General features: G+C 39.7%; 1 protein-coding gene across 1 annotated transcript in view; it reads right to left on the bottom strand.

Moving 5' to 3' along the window:
* The window catches only part of UNC13C (unc-13 homolog C), a 482,392-nt gene that overhangs the window by 238,163 nt on the left and 223,857 nt on the right, over positions 1 to 20,372 (bottom strand). Inside the window, exon 12 of the mRNA XM_075273478.1 lies at positions 10,934 to 11,103. Within this exon, the coding sequence (XP_075129579.1) occupies positions 10,934 to 11,103 (170 nt within the window). The remainder of the gene's footprint in view (positions 1 to 10,933; positions 11,104 to 20,372) is intronic.

Genomic DNA, 20,372 nt, shown 5'->3' with positions numbered 1-20,372 from the left:
CACAATCACAAACTGTTCAAACTATGTGCAGCCAGGTACAAGATGTGTAAGCCTGAGATGTCATCTATACTGAGGATAACAGGAGGTAAGCAATTAACTCTGAATAAGTGATGGGTCAGGTACAGCAAAGGTGTAAATTACAGACTTCCTTAAAGTTTTACTTAATATTACTTCCTGGTGACTGTGTGAGAATAATAAATTAAACCCCACACCTAACATAGAAGCCACTGATGAGTAAGGGGATGAGTCTCAATAAGATGTATCATGGATGTATTTGATAAATTTAAATTAGAATAACTTCAAAGCTGACTAAGTGCCAGACAGAAAGTTGAAGAAAAGTTGTGAGTGGGCAGTGAATATCTGCCATAGTTCTTTACACAGCTATGATTTAATATAAGACGTTAATTTACCTTGCCCACCTCTCACTATCAACATGTAAAGATTGACTCATACAACTGCATGCCTCAGTCTTGTCTTCTCCCCCACAGCTTAAATTACTCATTCTTTTCTCCAACCTGCTGCTGCTTTTCTCCTACCACACAGCAAAGACCACTATTATCCATTGTCCATAAATAAATACCTTCTTCTAGACTATAAGTCTTCAGCATTGCCTTTCACGTGGATGAGGCCACACACTGCAGAAACGGTGTGGCAGTAACAGCAGAAAAAATGCTGCATTTTGTAGTCCCATCAAACCAAATGAGTTTCACTTTATTATCATTCTAATATTATGGGAAAAATTGCAGAAAATACAGCTTTTTCAAAAACGCATGCAGCTAGCCTATTTTTCCTGCAAAAACAGTGCAATTATCCAATAGACTTATATGGGGAAGGCAAAACATGCAAAATGCAGTGGAAAAGCAGTGATATAGGCAAGCATTTTTGCTTCTTTCCTTTCTGCTGTTTTTTTTTTTTTTTTGGCTGGAGTTGGCTGTTTGGCCTTAGTCTATAATGGCTTCTTAAAAGTCTTTTTTCAATTTTATGTAAATGAACCAAGGATTTTCTATACATTCAGGATTTATAACTTTATAATGCTAGCACATAAAACAATCTATATTCTGCTCCATACCATGCTGCCTACAGACAGGACTTCATATACATCTTCTTTGACATTTTCTTTTCGTTTAATGAAGATTTCATGACTGGTACCTACTAAATGTCATTCTTTCATCATGTTGCTCCATTCATTTATTGAGTGGTGTGTCATTTAATTCACTCAAACTTTAGAAACACAGGCTTGAAGATATTATTCTACCAGATGTAATGTGGTCTTATGCTTTAAAACCGCTGAAAGGTTTATATCATGTATGTATAAAAATGTTAGGATTTTTTGTTGCCCTATTGTTGCTATTAAGGTAGACTTGAAACTTAAGAATTTATCGTTGCTATTGTGACGTCATCTTCCAGCACTGAGGCTACTCTGTGTACATCGGATGAAACATGTCTTGGTCGTGTTTTCCCATTAGAAGTTTTCCATATAGCTTTAATTTTTGGTTATGACTTGCCTACCATCTACTAGCATATACACACCTGACTGAAGAAGATTCTGTATCTACAACATAATTGTTGTTCTTTTATGCTTCCATGTTCATCACCTGTAAAGTGTACCTCTAATTCTAAAATAGCTTCCAGAAATGAATAGTACAGATGAATATAAGAAACTGTGTAATGTGTTTTATTAAAAAAATATTTTCCTTCTCAAACTGAGCTATTTTTTACATAGACAGCTATGGAGAAGGGAGGGGCTAGAATGATGCTGCTGAAAAATTCACACTAATAGCAGCAGCTGATAAATTCTGCTATGCTGAGTGAGTCAAAAAGCATCTGCCACTGTACAGAATAAGGCAATAAATCAATTTACAGCTCCCTCCTCTCTCCATAGAGTTCTGTGTGTAAGGTGACTACAGAGATGGATTTTATATAATCAGTCTGGAGGAGCAGAGCAGGGGACAGGTTTATTTAATACGATATATTACAAAGTTTCTTATATACACCTGTGCTATCCATTTATGAAATATTGTTTTACAATTGGAGGTGCATTTTGAATCATATTTTTTGTAATGATAACCCTTATACCTTTTAGTCGCGCTCTGGAATTTTTTTTTACATCTCTCCATTTTACTTTATCTAGCTTCATTTTATTGTATTTTTACATTTGCTTGCAGGTTCATGTTTAATTGTATCCAAAGTGTATATTTAATTCATAACATAGTGTAGCGGTGTAATATTTTTTGTTGCTGTTGTTTATTTCAGCTAAGTTTTGGACGTGGCACATTAGGAGTTTAGTTAATGATCTGTTCCACAATCTGTTCCAGGCCATGTGTTTGCTGTTAAAATTGAACTTTTCCATTACTTGACTTGGATGATGTAGACTATTTGATTTTGAATTCCATCTGGTTATGTCTCGCTGTAAAGATGCTGCTTTAATTGATTTAAGAATGCATCAGTAATGAAAAGGTTAATTGTATTTACAAAACTTTATCAGTTATTAAGTTGTATTTCTGCTTCCAAGATCAGGTTGTTCAATTCCGCAATTCATCCTTTTTTAATTCTTTCCAGTCTCTTTTCACCAATTCAAAGCTTCCTCAAATCAACATGAGGTTACTATTCTCACAGTTATATTCAACTACAGCCAAACTTTGCTGCCTATAAAAGTCATGTTGTACCTTCATTAAACTAAGTGTTATATACTTATCCACTATAGTTTGATAATCCTTGAGACGCTGATAAGATGTTTTACATGAAAACATGTGAACGTCCACCCATGAACACTATCTTGGTTATTTGAATCTTTGAGTTCTAACATTCTTTGATACAAAGCTCCAAATACGGTCAACTTTTGGCGACCACTGTGGGGAGTTTATTTCATAAACAATATGCATTAAGTGCTTTCCAGTGATGACTGCAGAACGCTGTCAGTTAAAGGGGTTGTATCACTTGCAAAACTTAACCTTACTCAACATGAGAAAAAATACTGTGAATATGAGATAAATTTTGTTCCCTGATATAGACCTCTGCTGTAGAAAAATATATCCCAAACTGCTGTAAAGATATGTTAAATTACTTTATGCACATTGGGGCAGATTCACTAAGAATTCATGACACAAGACTGACTGCAGTGTGAAAACGGAAACTGCATCTGATCTTGTATACTAATTTAATGACATTTTTGTATGCATTAGTAATTTACATACAAAGTATTAATACACTGAGAAGTATCTAAGCCTAGGAGATGGGGTGTTCTACTATCTATAGCATGCTCATATAACCTTTCAAGACCATTAACATTGTTTTACATTATTTGTTTTCCTTGAATTTTTCACTTTTAATTTTTTGCTTTAGAGGGATTCTACCATTAAAATCACATTTTTTTCTCGCTAACACGTAGGAATAGCCTTAAGAAAGGCTATTCTTCTCCTACCTTTAGATGTCTTCTCCGTGCCGCTGTTCGGAAGATATTCTGTTTTCTGTCTTTATGCAAATGAGTTCTCTCATAGCACTGGGGGCGAGAGAAATCTCCAGCACCGCCTCCATCTTCTTCAGGAACGTACTCTTCACGTGTTCTTCTTCCGGCGCAGGCGGTCAAACTTGTAGGCCTTGGACAGAGCCAACTGCACATGCCCACAGGCCACAAGAAAATGGCTGCTTACTGTGTAAGCGGCCATTTTTCTTGCGGCTGTGGGCATGCGCAGCCTGCTTGGCCTGAGGCCTAGAAGTTTGAACCCAGCTCTGGAAGAAGACGCGCAGAGAAGATGTTCCTGAAAAAAATGGAGGTGGCGCTGGAGATTTCTCTTGCAGCATTGGGGACACCCCCAGTGCTGTTTGAGAGCTGGGGCCCGCCCCCAATGCTGAGAGAACTCATTTGCAAACCGATGAAAACTGGGATTTCTACCGAATGGCGGCAGAGAGAAGACCTCTAACGGTAGGAAAAGAATAGCCTTTCTTAAGGTTATTCCTACGTGTTAGAGAAAAAATGTGATTTTAATGCTAGAATCTAGAGATGAGCGAACACTGTTCGGATCAACCGTTCCGAACAGCACGCTCCCATAGAAATGAATGGAAGCACCTGGCACGGCGACCGGCTGCTGGCAAAGTGTACATGCCAGGTGTTTCCATTCATTTCTATGGGTGCGTGCTGTTCGGAACTGCTGATCCGAACAGTGTTCGCTCATCTCTACTAGAATCCCTTTAAGAATTCACCATGGGACATCAGATTATATTGTCAAACAACACATCCATTTTCAAGTGATGAGAAGTGACAAGGTAACAAATATCCTAAACTAAATTTCCTTAATACATAATTTATCTGTAAAACTTCTGCTGCATCCATGACCTACATATGATTTTTTCTTCTCCAGACTTAATTCAGTTAACTAAATATTTCATAACTTTACCTGGGTTTGCAGCTACAGTATTTCTTACAGAAGAATGGTCTGCTAATAAAGGAGAGTTAATGTAATGTGCCCAGTGCTAAATCATCTGGAAGTCCATTGAAGAATGAAGGTGAGCACATGAATATGTCCATTATGTTCAGGCATCAAAATGTGTGTAAGAAAGTTTTTGACAGGTTGTAGTCTCCTAGTGTCAACTTTTTCTTAGTAAAAATGCCATGGCTAGATTAGGTTATAGGAAAGCAACTCAATATTTATCGGTCATATAGGTTAATACATTTTATAGCATTTGTTGGCGTAAGAGATGCCATTATGAACTTGGATGCAATGATGGAAGTTTGTATATAGCAGTGGATAGCAGAAAACACAGAAACAAGGAATAAAAAAGACTAAACTACATATAGAGTTCAGTTCACAGAGGGTGTATGTTTAAATGCAGTCTAGGATAGACTGCTTTTACATAAACATACAATGGTCAGAAATAAGAGAAAAATCCCAAATCTCTTCCTCAACCTCCTAGAACACTTCAACTTGGAGTTGTGTAAGGTCACTTGTTCAACAAGATGGAACTTCCTATGGAAAGACCCATTGCAGTATCTCATCTAGCTGAGCGCCTAATCATGAGGTTCCAGAAACTTTTACCCTACAGCTTTCCCAGTAAACAACCTTCCATAATTATAAACCTTGCATAAACAAACGCCATCCACAAGAATCTTTATGGTGAAACTCTGCCTTGGAGTCAAGGTACTCTTGAAATTCGACATCCTCAATCATACAGGATCCAGCTTACAGGAATAATGAAAAAGCTACTAGAAGCAAGATAATTTCTTGGAATTGAAGAAACAAATTCCACAACTGCTTTGGTGCCAAATAAAAGCAGACCTGGATAACTTAATAGCCACATTGAAAGTGATATGTGCATCTGAGGAATGGGGTGCTTGCAGAGTTGTAGCTAGCAGAGGGCAGAGGGGGTGGCTGCTCCGGGCCCACTGACTGTGGGGCCCACCCGGGGCTGCTAGTATTACATTCTTTACTTCTAACTAGATCGTTATCTGCAATATTATGCGGCAGGGGCCACTAATACTGTGCGCAGGGGCCACTATGAGGCATAATAGTTAGGAATACAGGGGGGGGGGGGGTCGTCAGTCCGTCAGGGTCTTCGGGTGGGGGGGTGGGGGGAGTTCCCCCTAAATTTTATTTCCAATTTATTCATTGGATAATGACATGGAACATTCAAATAAACATCACCAAAAATTCCTCAAAAAGATTAGCATAAATATTGATTTAAACAGTAGGTCATTTTCTTATTTCTAATACATATCCTTTGAATGCTGATACTACGTTCAAAGGTTGTGTTAAGCCTAGTACTGTGGAAAAAAAATATAAAAATAATGTATAAAAAAAATCAAAGATTCCAAAATCCAATACGCCAATATTCCAAGAGCATTATTAAAATGGTGGAGAAGAACGATTGGTAAGCTGAAAACTTCTTTTACATCAGGGATAAAAACCCCTCCCACCCTAACCTAGGTATAACACATTTATTTTTCTAAAATGTTCCCTTAATGGTGTGTGTATACATATATGATAGATATATACTATATATATATATATATATATATATATATATATATATATTGTATATATATGATATATATATATATTGTATATATATGATATATATATATATTGTATATATATGATATATATATACTGTATATATATGATATATATATGGCACTGGCAAAGCTATTCACCCTCGTGCTCAATGCTGGACACTTCCCCGAAGACTGGAACAAAGGCCTCATAACCCCCATCTACAAGAATGGGGACCATTATGACCCCAACAACTACAGAGGGATCTGCGTCAGCAGCACGCTGGGGAAACTGTTCAACAGCATCATCAATAACAGAATCCTCACCTTCCTGACACAACATGGGGTCCTCAGCAAGAGCCAAGCAGGGTTCATGCCAAACCACCGCACCACAGACCATATCTACACCCTGCACAGCCTCATCAAGATGCACGTCTACAACACCAGAAGAGGCAAGATATTCGCCTGCTTCGTAGACTTTAAGAAGGCGTTTGATTCAGTATGGCACCCAGGCCTGCTCCTGAAACTCTTAGAGAGTGGAATAGGAGGAAGAACGTACGACGTCATCAAGAGCTCCTACACCGGAAACCAGTGCAGTGTGAAGGTGAATGGGAAAAGGACAGCATACTTCCAAAAGGCCCGAGGGGTCAGACAAGGCTGTAGCCTGAGCCCAACGCTCTTCAACATCTATATCAATGAACTGGCTACAGCCCTGGAGGCCTCACCAACCCCAGGCCTCACCCTGAACAATCGAGAGGTGAAGTTCCTGCTATACGCCGATGACCTCCTACTCCTGGCCCCCACCGAGAAAGACCTCCAAGAAAGCCTGTCAGTGCTGGAAAAATTCAGCACCACATGGGCCCTACCCATCAACAAGAAGAAGACCAAAGTCATGGTATTTCAGAAGAAGGGCCACAATAAAGCCTCCACCACCCCACAATTCACACTGAATGGCTCCGCACTGGAGAAAACCAACAGCTACACCTACCTGGGGCTGGAGCTCAGCCAATCAGGAAGCTTCAAAGCAGCAATAGAAACCCTGAAAGCAAAAGCCTGCAGAACCTTCTACGCCATTAGAAGACAACTGTACCACCTCAAACCACCGGTGAGGGTCTGGATGAAGATATTTGATGCTGTCATCTCCCCAATCCTTCTCTATGGCAGTGAGATTTGGGGCCCAGCCACCTACCCAGACCAGTCAAAGTGGGATTCCAGCCCAACAGAGAACTTCCACCTGGAGTTCTGCAAATACCTGCTCCATGTCCATCGCAACACCACCAACATGGCCTGCAGGACAGAGCTAGGCAGACTCCCCCTATGGCTCACCATACAGAAGAGGGTGCTAGCTTTAAAGGCACACATCCAGGGGAGCAAGCCTGACTCCTACCACCACCAAGCATGGCTAAGCCACCTGAGCAAACCAGACACTCACCAACCAAACAACAGCCAACCACCAAACCAAAAACACCAACAGACGATAACCAAGGCCGAAATAAAGGCGACCACAGAGGCAAACAGAGAGCGGTACATTGATGAATGGAGAAACTAAATAAATAACTCCAAGAAACTCACCGTGTACCAATCCCTACAAAGGGACTACACCATGGCCACCTACCTGGAGAGAATACGCCACCCCAAGCACAGACAGACCCTGAGCCGGTACAGACTGAGCGCCCACAACCTAGAGATAGAGACGGGGCAATACAGGCAGACGTACAAGCCACGGGAGAACAGACTGTGCCAGCACTGTGACCAGGGGGCCCTAGAAGATGAGACCCACTTCCTGCTACACTGCACCAAATACTCAGCTGTGAGGGCCGTCTACTACCAAAGACTCTCTGCCCACATCCCAGACTTCATATCTGCAGATGAGAAGAGGAAACTCTACATCCTACTGGGAGAAGAAGAGGCCACTGTGGAGATCGCTGCCCAATACGTGTCCAGCTGTCACCAAACAAGAGGAAGATGAGACTCCACGGACTGTTATATTTATCCCAAAACACCCGCCCCACCCCACCCTACCCCCACCTCCCCATATAGCGGTCACCAACTAAGAGGAAGATGAGACTCCACGGACTGTTATACCCCAAACCAACCGCCCCGCCCCACCCCACCTCCCCATATAATGGTCACCAACGAAGAGGAAGATGAGACTCCGTGGACTGTTATACCCCAAACCACCCACCCCACCCCCACCACTCACCCACCCACCCGAGTCCAACTCCCCCCCACACACACACACACACTTTACTAGCTTCGGCAATGCCAAATATCTATTCGGACGTGCCAATAAAGCTTTTTTTTATTTGATATATATATATATATATATATATATATATATATATATATATATATATATATATATATATTTATATATTAGATCTTTAGAAGGTTTAGGTATTCTATGCATTTTTCTGGTGTTATTTCATCACGTTTGGCTTTAGATTAATAATTCACATTTCTACCTCTCTCTCTTTAATATTCCCTTTAAGTTATTTGAGTCTTGATTTATTTCAGGGACCATCATAGAAGAATAATTTTATCCCCAGCTATTACTCTGATTAATTGTCCTTTCCTTTTGGAAAATGTTACATTTCTCTAGGCCTGGATGATCCGGTTATTAAAGAGATTATACTGTAGTTTTCCTCTTTTTTTATTATTCACAACTTTTCTGGGATTACTAGATAATATTGTTTTTATAATATGAATGTTCTATCATTTAAAATGATCGAGCATATGCTAACTTTCCTAACTTCTACCATCATTGTACCATGATTCTACCATGATTACTATACTATATAATGCACAATATAAACATCTAGGTATTACATGCACAGTACTGTACAGTATTTAAAGGGGTTTTCCAATTAACTTAATCATATTTATATTTGTAGAAATTTAAATTTAAATATTTTTGTAAATATAAAAATTTTCTGTAAACATTTTAGTAGTGCGAATCTGTAGTCTTTATAGGTCCCCAATGGATACAACCATGAATCCAGGAACTTCCTATGGTCTGACTATTCTCATTCATGTAGTGACTGACAACCTGTCCACAATAAGGAAGCCATGACTGGGTTTCTGATAAGTCCCAGACCACCGAGAGCTCTTGTTTTCTTGATCATATCGATTGGTAACCTAAAACAACAAAATCCTGTCACTAATAAGATGGTTAGATAAAATCTTTAAAATGGCAGCATTTTGAATCAATTATATTTGCAAAAATGTTTAATATTTAATTTAAATATTTTTATGTTAGTGGGAAAACCCTGACTGTATATTTACCTGTATGGATGCATATATACTCTGCATATATTGAGAAATTGATTTGATACAAGGTTCAAGACATTTTCAGATTGTAGAGTTGGTTTTATTAACTTGTCTTTTACCTTGTAGGATTGTCTGCAATAAAACTGCATACCAATTTTATTTACTTAATGGGTTCTAAAGTCAATACCTATCATTTAACCTTTGAATTTCAGTTGTGATTTTCCCAATTGAGGGAAAGGGTAAGTCAGAAATCCTGAAGTGTTCAGTATGCTTCCCAGGGGGACCCATATGGCATCAAAGGAGACCACCATATTGTTCAGGATAGCTGTCAAGAATTCAAAAGTTATGAATTTTCTTGACTTCGGCAATAAAATCAGAGTTCAAAGGGGGTGTAATTGATTTCCAATGCAAGGCTATGAGGGATTTAGTCACCATACAGAGCTAAAGAAAAAGCTTAGCCAACTTCTAGCCTTGTTACCAAGTTGAGTAAGTGGACAAAAGGATCTAGCAGCACCAGTTGAAGAAAGATATCCATGATAGTTTTGACCCAAGGCCAATAACCTCGTATTAGGGAGCACCTCCAGAATATGTGGTATAGCGAACCTAGGGAGGAGGTGCACCTCCAACAGCTAGCAGGGATCGCAGCATTCAGAGAGTGAAGGAAAGCAGGAGTGTGATACCAATGCATTAGGATCTTATACTACACTTCCCGAATGATTACATAGGTTGAGGATCTGGATTCCCGTAACCAAATGATTTGTGACTGAAGCGGGGTTATCATTTGCTCCAGGGTCTCTTCCCATCTAGACATACATTTGTGGATGAGAGGAAGTCAACCCTCGGGAGACGACAACAGTCTATAAATATCAGAAATCACTGGCAGACTTACACAATCTCTTGAAGGTTGTAGGGGTAGAGATCCGCAATAAGCTAAGAGACAAAGTGAAGTGGACAATTTGGGTATAAAGGGACCAATCAATTAGACAGATGTGTAAGTCAAATAATCAAAGGGCCTGAGCTCTAGGGTCAGAGGGTCAGTCATATTAGCCAGTCAAAAGAGGTCAGCTCTGGACTAGCGACGGACCATGGGAGGCAAAAGCCTCTCTGGTAGCATCGGATTATATAGAATGGAGTTCATAGAAGATCCCTCTGAGGCAAGAGGGAACTGGGCAAAGCAGGTAGACCAGATCGCCTTTGTGAAACGTATAGGACCAACCGTGGGGGTCAGGAGGGGAGAGGGAAAGCGGATCCACAGGACAGCATTAGGGTGAATAGCAGCAAGACACAGCTTCTCAATCTTCACCGATTTTTGTGTCTACATGTTGTTTTATTTACTTACAGTATAAAGTAAACTCTAAGGCACACTCTAGGGGAGGTTATTGGCAGATATTTTATTGTTTAATTCCACAGCTATAGTGTACAGGAGTTTTCTGTACATTAAAAAGATAGCTCCAGTTTTTATAAAGAAACATTGAAATATGAAATTGGTGATCAAAGAATTTAGATTACAGAAGGTATTCAATGATATCCAGAAGACTCCTAATCACATACACCACAAAGATAAGAATTATTTCTTCTTTTTTACAAATGCAGCAACATGTCATTTTTTAAGCAGTCCTGAAATATTGGAAGCGTACTGTAGTCTTATCCAGTAAAGAGTAATCAGGTAACACTCACCCAGATTGTACCACACATCCATTTCTCCACTGAGTGTCCTCACATCTACAATAGTTTGCCCAAGGAAGTCATCGGATTCTTTTTTAAAATGCTGTTTTACTCTGGACTTTATGTCGTCATCTTCATCCCAAACCCTCACTTTGATGCGGTCTGTGGAATTGTGACATTCACTGTAAACAAAACAATGGGAAACAAACTATGTAATTCCTTAAACAAAAAAGGTATCTTTATTGATCTCAGTTTTCTGCATTGGACACATGTAATGTAGCACAACGGTAATCCTTCAAGATGGGCTTGGAGGGATCAGCAGCAGGAAGTAGCAACATATCAAGTTCATGTATACAACCCAATACAATTTGGAAAAAAACCAAAACATACATATATACGGTATATGTATAATATTGTATTCTAGCTTCACTACAAGTCACTACACTTGCAGTAGTTCTTTATTACTAGCATTCATTTACTTTTGAATGATCAGAATCATGTAGAATGGTCCTGCATATTACAATATAAATTGTAATTTTCCATCCCATAACTATAAAGAAAACAAGTAATTGTTTCTGAAATTCTAAAAAATAAAAACTAAAGAAAATTCATCAGATAACTAATAGTGATATGTTTATATAGTCCCAATGTACATTATTTCAATTTTTATGGACATCATCATTTACTGCTCTAAGCAGGGCTCACAATCTTATCTACCTAATAGGATGTCTTTGGGGTATGGGGAAAAATTGGAGTACCTGGAGGGAACTCATGCAAGCACCGAAAGAACACAGAAACTTAAAGCAGATTTTTACCTTGGTGAGATTCAAACCCAGGACACTAGTGATGCAAGGCAAGAGTGCTAACAGGGAAGGGAGGGAGGAAGGAAGGCAGCTTGGTCGAACAATGATAAAATGGATCCTAAAGGACTCTATCAAATATAGCAAAAACTAATATGTTTGAACTAATCTGGTTTAGATTAAAGGGGTTGTCCTATCTCAAGGATCCTATATGTACTGCTAGTTTATGTGGATTTAAGACTTTTCCTAAATACATTGCTTAAGCAAAACTGCTTTGTTTGGCCGCTATCTGAGATTCTTCACTTCATTGTTTACACTGTGTTTCCATAACCACGGACCTGGGGATGATCTTATCTCTCCGCCCAGGACAAGTGACGTAGGTCCTTGCTCTCAAGAGGGGAGGGGGAGCTGAGTGCTCGAAGCAGCTTGTATTTCTGAGCTCTTTATCTCTCTGCCCAGGACAAGTGACGTAGCTCCCTGCTCTCAGGGAGAGGAGGGGGAGGAGCTGAGTGCTCGGAGCCAGCTTGTATTTCTGAGCTGTTTATCTCCGGCTCTTCCAGTTATTAGTTGGCTAATTGAATTTTGCTGATAAGGATAAGGCAGAGACAGGGAGTCCATTAAACACAGAGCTAAAAGTGAGTATATTGCAAGCTGACTTGTGGTCCTGTAGCGTGTAAGTTTGGGATTCTCATCACCTAACAAATCCAGGTCTGCTACATCATATTGTGCATCTTCCAGTGATACTGTGCTAATTTATTTACAACCATCCCTCATTACTGACTGCAAGCATGTACTGCTATGAAGAGAGATAGCAGAGCTGGCTTTGTCTATGAGATAGCAAATTAAACTCTGCCCACCAATTTCCTAAGAAAACCAGGAAGTGAACAGAGCACACAGTCTGCAAGGTGGTGAACAAGCAAATTGGGAATACCCCTCTAAGTAAAACATTGAATGTTGTCTTCTGGCATGTCTTAAAAGAAGAATGACAATTTATTTAATTTCTTTTTGCATTTGGACTAACAGGTTTGCTGAAATACATTTGTTACTGTAATTTACATCCATTCTCACATGGTAACTATCAAAAAGCTCAGATGTTTTAATGCCATATACATACCATGTACTTGTAATACCAAGGTATATGGTGTTTAAGAAAATTGGAAAAAAAACACAACTGCAAATTTGTAGATATTTGATACTGCCATATTTGTAACAACTAGTGATGAGCGAGTAGTATTCGATCAAATACCTCGCTCCCATAGGAAAATGTGTAAGTGGGCGAAAAACAAGTGGTTAAGCACATCGAATATTCACTGCGCTTAACCCCTTGGTGTTCGGCCGCTTACACAAATTCCTATGGGAGCGAGGTATTCGATCGAATACTACTCGCTCATCTCTAGTTATCAACCCATTGAATAGAGTTAATACAGAATAATAGATTTTTCAATAAGAAGAAGAAAAGAAGGAAAGCAATTATGGAATTGCATTTTTTCCATTCCTCCACAAACAAATTAATTAATAAATTATATGTATTATACTCTATAATGGCACCATTAAAATACAACCAAAAAACAAAACAAAACAATAATCCTTCATGGACCTACATTGATGGGAAATAGAAAAGTCTTGGCTTTTAGAATCAATATAGACATAACGAATCTCAGCAACCGGAGTTAGACCCTTCCTTCTCTTTTCCTTCTTATTCTTTTCTTTATTTTATAATCCATCTTATTATCCTTTCTTATCTGCTCTTCTCCCCTCTATCTCTCTTTACCCATAGCAAATTTTTATGTTGCTTTTTTTCCGTATAAACTGTGCATTGTTATTATAATGATATTTGTATTCTATATTACTGATGCTTAAAGTGTTATGCTTTATATGTTTTCATTGAATATGTTACACAAATAAAACAATTAGAAATAACGAAAAAAAGAAGCACAAAATGCTATCTCCTTAAGGCCCAAATAGGCCTGTGCATAGGTGGTTAAAAAGTGGCTGATTATGATTGTTTCCTGAATATATGCAATTATATATAGCTAGATTATAAACAATTAGGCAAAAAAATGAAATAGATTGCAATTTTTTCAATATCAATAACATTTCTGTGTTCCTTTTATATGCATTCAGTTACATACTATATTGTACTATTTGGCAAATAAAGGAGAAATTCTAAGCACGAGCATAAAACAGTAACAAAAGGTGCTATATATATAGCACTGCTGCATACAATATGTTATAGTCTTTTATAGACCACATTATAACTGTATATAATCTTCATTATGTGTATTTTCATAATGCTTAATACTTTACTCACTATTGTTATGAAGTTAACTTTCAGATGCCTGGTATAGTACATATGTCCCTGGAGTGTAGAATCTCTATAGTGCATTATAATGTAAATTCAGATAAAGCTGCATACATTAAATGCACAACACTGATCACAAGGACATCAACATAAATCTAGCAGCTAGTGTTTGCATTTAATAATATGTATCGTAATACACTAAAATGGTGTATTGAGAGCTGACAGGCCTGCAAGACAGCAGATGGATAGCTTAAACCAAAGCTGATTTATAAGCTCCTGAGATGCATCTGAAAGCTCTTTTACCCATTCCTTGCTGATACGGCCTGTAAAGTAGAGCACCATGCAAAGGCCTTTGCTCTGCTGGGGACAGAACATGCTTGTTTCTATTTAGATATTTTGATCTTTTTGGGGCATATTTTCATAGTCAGTCCAATTTATTTCAGTAACTCCCTGAAGGTTATGGAACAATCAACATGTTTTTTTTTTAAAAAAACATAAGATTGTCCAGCAGATTGCAATGGTTATTCCTGGTACATTGAAAGCATCAAATCAGACTCTGTTCACACTAGAGCTGGTTTCTCTTTGCTCTGGTTGTTGCTTTTTGATACTAATAATGGTATAATTTGCAGTAATGTTCTTTCAGTATTAAGGAACAAAACAAAAATATGTGACATCATTCTAGGAGGAGACTGGGGATAGTTATATTGTCTCTTTTAAGCGAGAAGCAGGTTCAGGCTCTGAACTAACTAAACATGTGCTCCGAGGCCTGAAAGCGAGGCCCTAGAGAACCAACTACAGATTCTTTTTTGATATTATTATTCCTTTTCTATCTTTTAATTCCATTTTTTAATGTAGATTGTGAGCCCCATATAGGGATAAAAGTGTACTTTTTTTTTCCTATCAGTATGTCTTTGTAGAATGGGAGGAAATCCACGTAAACACGGGGAGAACACACAAACTCCTTGCAAATGTAGTTCCTGGCGGGATTTAAACCCGGGACTCCAGCACTGCAAGGCTGTAGTGCTAACCACTGAGTCACTGTGTTGCCCCCCCCATTTTTATTTCATGTATTGTATTGTACTGTAACCATATCTGCTTGTCAACCCCTGATATACAGTGTATTTCTTACCTTACTAAAATATTTAACCTCTCTCTCATCTGGAATTTTCCCATCCTCTTTCAAGCATGCTGTCATAACCCCGCTATTGAAAAAACCCTCCCTGGACCCCTCCTCTGCTGCTAACTATCGACCCATCTCTAACCTCCCCTTCATCTTTAAAATCGTGGAACGCCTGGTCTATTCTCGTTTAATCTGATATCTATCTGCTAACTCTCTGTTGACCCCTTACAATCTGGCTTCTGCACTCTGCTACTAAAACAGCCCTCACAAAAGTCTCCAATGATATCCTGATGGCTAAATCTAACAGTGACTTCTCTCTTCTTATTCTTTTGGACCTCTGTGCAGCATTTGACACTGTTGACCATCAACTCCTCCTCACTATGCTCCACTCAGTTAGCATCAAGGACACTGCGCTTTCCTGGTTCTCATCTTACCTCTCAGACTGCACTTTCAGTGTATCATTTGCAGGTTCTGTTTCTTCCTCTCTTTCCCTTGCTGTTGGGGTTCTTCAGGGCTCGGTACTAGGGCCCCTGCTCTTCTCTCTCTACACAGCTCCCATTAGACAACCCATTACCAGATTTGACTTCCGGTACCATCTTTATGCTGATGACACCCAATTATACACATCTTCCCGTGACGTCACTCCGGAACTAATACAGAGCACCAGTGAGTGTGTTTCTGCTGTCTCAAATATCATGTCTTCGCTCTATCTGAAACTAAATCTCTCTGACTGTTTCCACCATCTAATAGATCTGTACCTGATATATCCATTGCAGTCTTAGGCCTTACTGTAACTCAGAGGCCAGACTCATCTATCAGTCTAGATGCTACAGTGATACCTCCGGTCTGTGCCAGCCTACCCAAGATAATCAGATTAACTCCCAATTTCTACAGCTTTAAAGGCAAACTAAAGACACATCTTTTCAGACATGTCTATCACAATTCCTAATGTAAACCCTTCCGTACCATAATTACAATCCCTAAAATTAACCCTTCTCTGTTCCAGCTCCCACATTACCCCACATGATATGATGCCGTTTCAGGCTAACTTTATATGTCCAAGCACCAGCCACATGTTAAAGGACACAACTAGTGATGGCTCATAAAATTTTATGTTTGTATAATGACAGTAACCTCTATTACAAAATTGTCTGAACACTGTATAAGCAATGCTACCTCCGATGCCGCCCCTGCTACGTCCTGTGTCACCCCCTCTACCTCATAGATTATAAGCTCTTGCAAGCAGGGCCCTCAGTCCCATTGTGTGGAATTACTATTTCTTTGTAATGTATCTCTTTGTCTGTATTTGAACCCTACAAATTGTACAGTGCTGCGGAATAGGTTGACGCTATATAGATAAAATATTATCATTATTTCTGTATATATTAATTGGCTAGTACCGACCCATTCAGGGTTAAAAAATATATATAAAATTTAGAAAGTGTGTTTCGTATTATCCTATAAGACCCAGACACACTCGTGGGGCGTGAGTGGAAAGTAAGGAAGAAGAGTGATCGCCAGATGTGCCAAGCGGCTTGGTGAGGCAGTATCCTTCACACTGTCCTTGTGGAAAAAAAGAAGGCATCCTTCCAGGATAGAAAGTGAAGAGAGATCTTGAAACAAAGAATCAAAGGAAGGAGCCTGAAGTGACTCAAAGATGAGGTGTGAGGTGTGAGGTTTCACGGGAGGATGGTAGGGAGGAACACAGTGTACCACTCCCTGCAGGAAGGTCTTTACCTGAGGCCAGAAAGCAAAGGTCTTCTGAAAAAGAATGGAAAGTGCAGACCTTTGGCAGAGAGGACCTAGCCATGTAGTGAGGGGAGCTTGTGGTTCAAGCATGAGGCAAAGAGGTCAATGTCCAGCATACCCCACTGGGAGCACAACTGGATAAAGATCTGCTGATGTAGTAATCATTTGCCCGGGTTGAGCTTTTCTCAGCTTAGGTAATCAGATGCCCAATTGCACACGTCTGTAATGTATACTGCAGACAGGGCAGGTATATGATGCCTCACCCAGCTCCTGGTGCTCCCCTGATAGTCTGTCTGTACTCTGACAGGACTGCCCTGGAGGAGAGATGTCTAAAAAACAGATCAAGGAAGTTCCAGCAAGTTGACCTGCAGGTCTCTGATTTGGACCACAAGCACTGAACGGTCAATGCACCGAAGACCGCTCCCTCAACCATTAAGACTGGCGTAGGTGGAAATCCCCTGCCAACAGGGGAGAAAGGACTTCCTCTTGGAGATCCCTGGGGAAAAGAGCAACCAAAGATGTTCCTGACAAGCCCAGGATGACCAAGAATGACCTATTCACAAAGTGCATGTTACTGCTGTGATGTGCAGTTTGTGAAGAGATGGTGGCTCAGGACTGTGATTGGCTGCAGTGGTCAACTGGCACAAACATTAGGGGACCTGAAAACTGAAGACTGAACCTGCCAATGATGGAAATCAGCAGCACAATTAAATAGTAATAAAAAAAAACAGTATTGGAAGAGTTGGAACACCCTTTTAATTTATGTAGATGAAATTGTGAGCCATGTCTAGTCCACATTCTCCTTACTAGGGGTTATATGTAAAAGGTACATGAACAGTAACTAATAAGGCTTTGCAGTCAATATATTATCTCTGCAATTCTAGCAAACAAAGTAATAAACAGAAATAAAAACTGCAACAGATGAATTTTATTGGGTTTCTACTAGAGATGAGCGAACAATGTTCTATCGAACTCATGTTCGATCGGATATTAGGCTGTTCGGCATGTTCGAATCGAATCGAACACCGCGTGGTAAAGTGCGCCATTACTCGATTCCCCTCCCACCTTCCCTGGCGCCTTTTTTGCTCCAATAACAGCGCAGGGTAGGTGGGACAGGAACTACGACACCGGTGACGTTGAGAAAAGTAGGCAAAACCCATTGGCTGCCGAAAACATGTGACCTCTAATTTAAAAGAACAGCACCGCCCAGGTTCGCGTCATTCTGAGCTTGCAATTCACCGAGGACGGAGGTTTCCGTCCAGCTAGCTAGGGCTTAGATTCTGGGTAGGCAAGGACAGGCTAGGATAGGAAGGAGAAGACAACCACAACAGCTCTTGTAAGAGCTAAATTCCAGGGAGAAGCTTGTCAGTGTAACGTGGCACTGACGGGCTCAATCGCCGCAACCCAGCTTTCCCAGGATCCTGAATGGAATACACTGTCAGTGTATTCCCGTATACCCGATATATACCCCGATACCCGTTCCAACGGTGTGCCCCCCCACCTTCACCCCAGAAATACCCTGCAAGTCCCCTAGCAATAGAATTGGGGCTATATACACCCACAATTTTTACTACTGGTATACAGTGCCATTGTCTGACTGGGAATTCAAAGAATATATTGGGGTTATAAATACCCTCATTTCTTGCTACTGCCATATAGTGCCAGTTTCTGACTGGTAATTCAAAGAATATATTGTGGTTACGTGCACCCACAATTTTTACTACTGGTATACAGTGCCATTGTCTGACTGGGAATTCAAAGAATATATTGGGAATACAAATACCCTCATTTCTTGCTACTGCCATATAGTGCCAGTTTCTGACTGGTAATTCAAAGAATATATTGGGGTTACGTGCACCCACAATTTTTACTACTGGTATACAGTGCCATTGTCTGACTGGGAATTCAAAGAATATATTGGGGTTATAAATACCCTCATTTCTTGCTACTGCCATATAGTGCCAGTTTCTGACTGGTAATTCAAAGAATATATTGGGGTTACGTGCACCCACAATTTTTACTACTGGTATACAGTGCCATTGTCTGACTGGGAATTCAAAGAATATATTGGGAATACAAATACCCTCATTTCTTGCTACTGCCATATAGTGCCAGTGTCTGACTGGGAATTCAAAGAATATATTGGGGTTACGTGCACCCACAATTTTTACTACTGGTATACAGTGCCATTGTCTGACTGGGAATTCAAAGAATATATTGGGAATACAAATACCCTCATTTCTTGCTACTGCCATATAGTGCCAGTGTCTGACTGGTAATTCAAAGAATATATTGGGGTTACGTGCACCCACAATTTTTACTACTGGTATACAGTGCCATTGTCTGACTGGGAATTCAAAGAATATATTGGGAATACAAATACCCTCATTTCTTGCTACTGCCATATAGTGCCAGTTTCTGACTGGTAATTCAAAGAATATATTGGGGTTACGTGCACCCACAATTTTTACTACTGGTATACAGTGCCATTGTCTGACTGGGAATTCAAAGAATATATTGGGAATACAAATACCCTCATTTCTTGCTACTGCCATATAGTGCCAGTGTCTGACTGGGAATTCAAAGAATATATTGTGGTTACGTGCACCCACAATTTTTACTACTGGTATACAGTGCCATTGTCTGACTGGGAATTCAAAGAATATATTGGGAATACAAATACCCTCATTTCTTGCTACTGCCATATAGTGCCAGTGTCTGACTGGGAATTCAAAGAATATATTGGGGTTACGTGCACCCACAATTTTTACTACTGGTATACAGTGCCATTGTCTGACTGGGAATTCAAAGAATATATTGGGAATACAAATACCCTCATTTCTTGCTACTGCCATATAGTGCCAGTTTCTGACTGGTAATTCAAAGAATATATTGGGGTTACGTGCACCCACAATTTTTACTACTGGTATACAGTGCCATTGTCTGACTGGGAATTCAAAGAATATATTGGGAATACAAATACCCTCATTTCTTGCTACTGCCATATAGTGCCAGTGTCTGACTGGGAATTCAAAGAATATATTGGGGTTACGTGCACCCACAATTTTTACTACTGGTATACAGTGCCATTGTCTGACTGGGAATTCAAAGAATATATTGGGAATACAAATACCCTCATTTCTTGCTACTGCCATATAGTGCCAGTGTCTGACTGGGAATTCAAAGAATATATTGGGGTTACGTGCACCCACAATTTTTACTACTGGTATACAGTGCCATTGTCTGACTGGGAATTCAAAGAATATATTGGGAATACAAATACCCTCATTTCTTGCTACTGCCATATAGTGCCAGTTTCTGACTGGTAATTCAAAGAATATATTGGGGTTACGTGCACCCACAATTTTTACTACTGGTATACATTGCCATTGTCTGACTGGGAATTCAAAGAATATATTGGGAATACAAATACCCTCATTTCTTGCTACTGCCATATAGTGCCAGTTTCTGACTGGTAAT

The sequence above is a fragment of the Leptodactylus fuscus genome, chromosome 5 (assembly GCF_031893055.1).
Source record: "Leptodactylus fuscus isolate aLepFus1 chromosome 5, aLepFus1.hap2, whole genome shotgun sequence".
NCBI classification, from domain to species: domain Eukaryota; kingdom Metazoa; phylum Chordata; class Amphibia; order Anura; family Leptodactylidae; genus Leptodactylus; species Leptodactylus fuscus.
The sequence above is the reverse complement of the archived record's forward strand: the minus strand, read 5'-3'. Positions and strand labels throughout refer to the sequence as shown.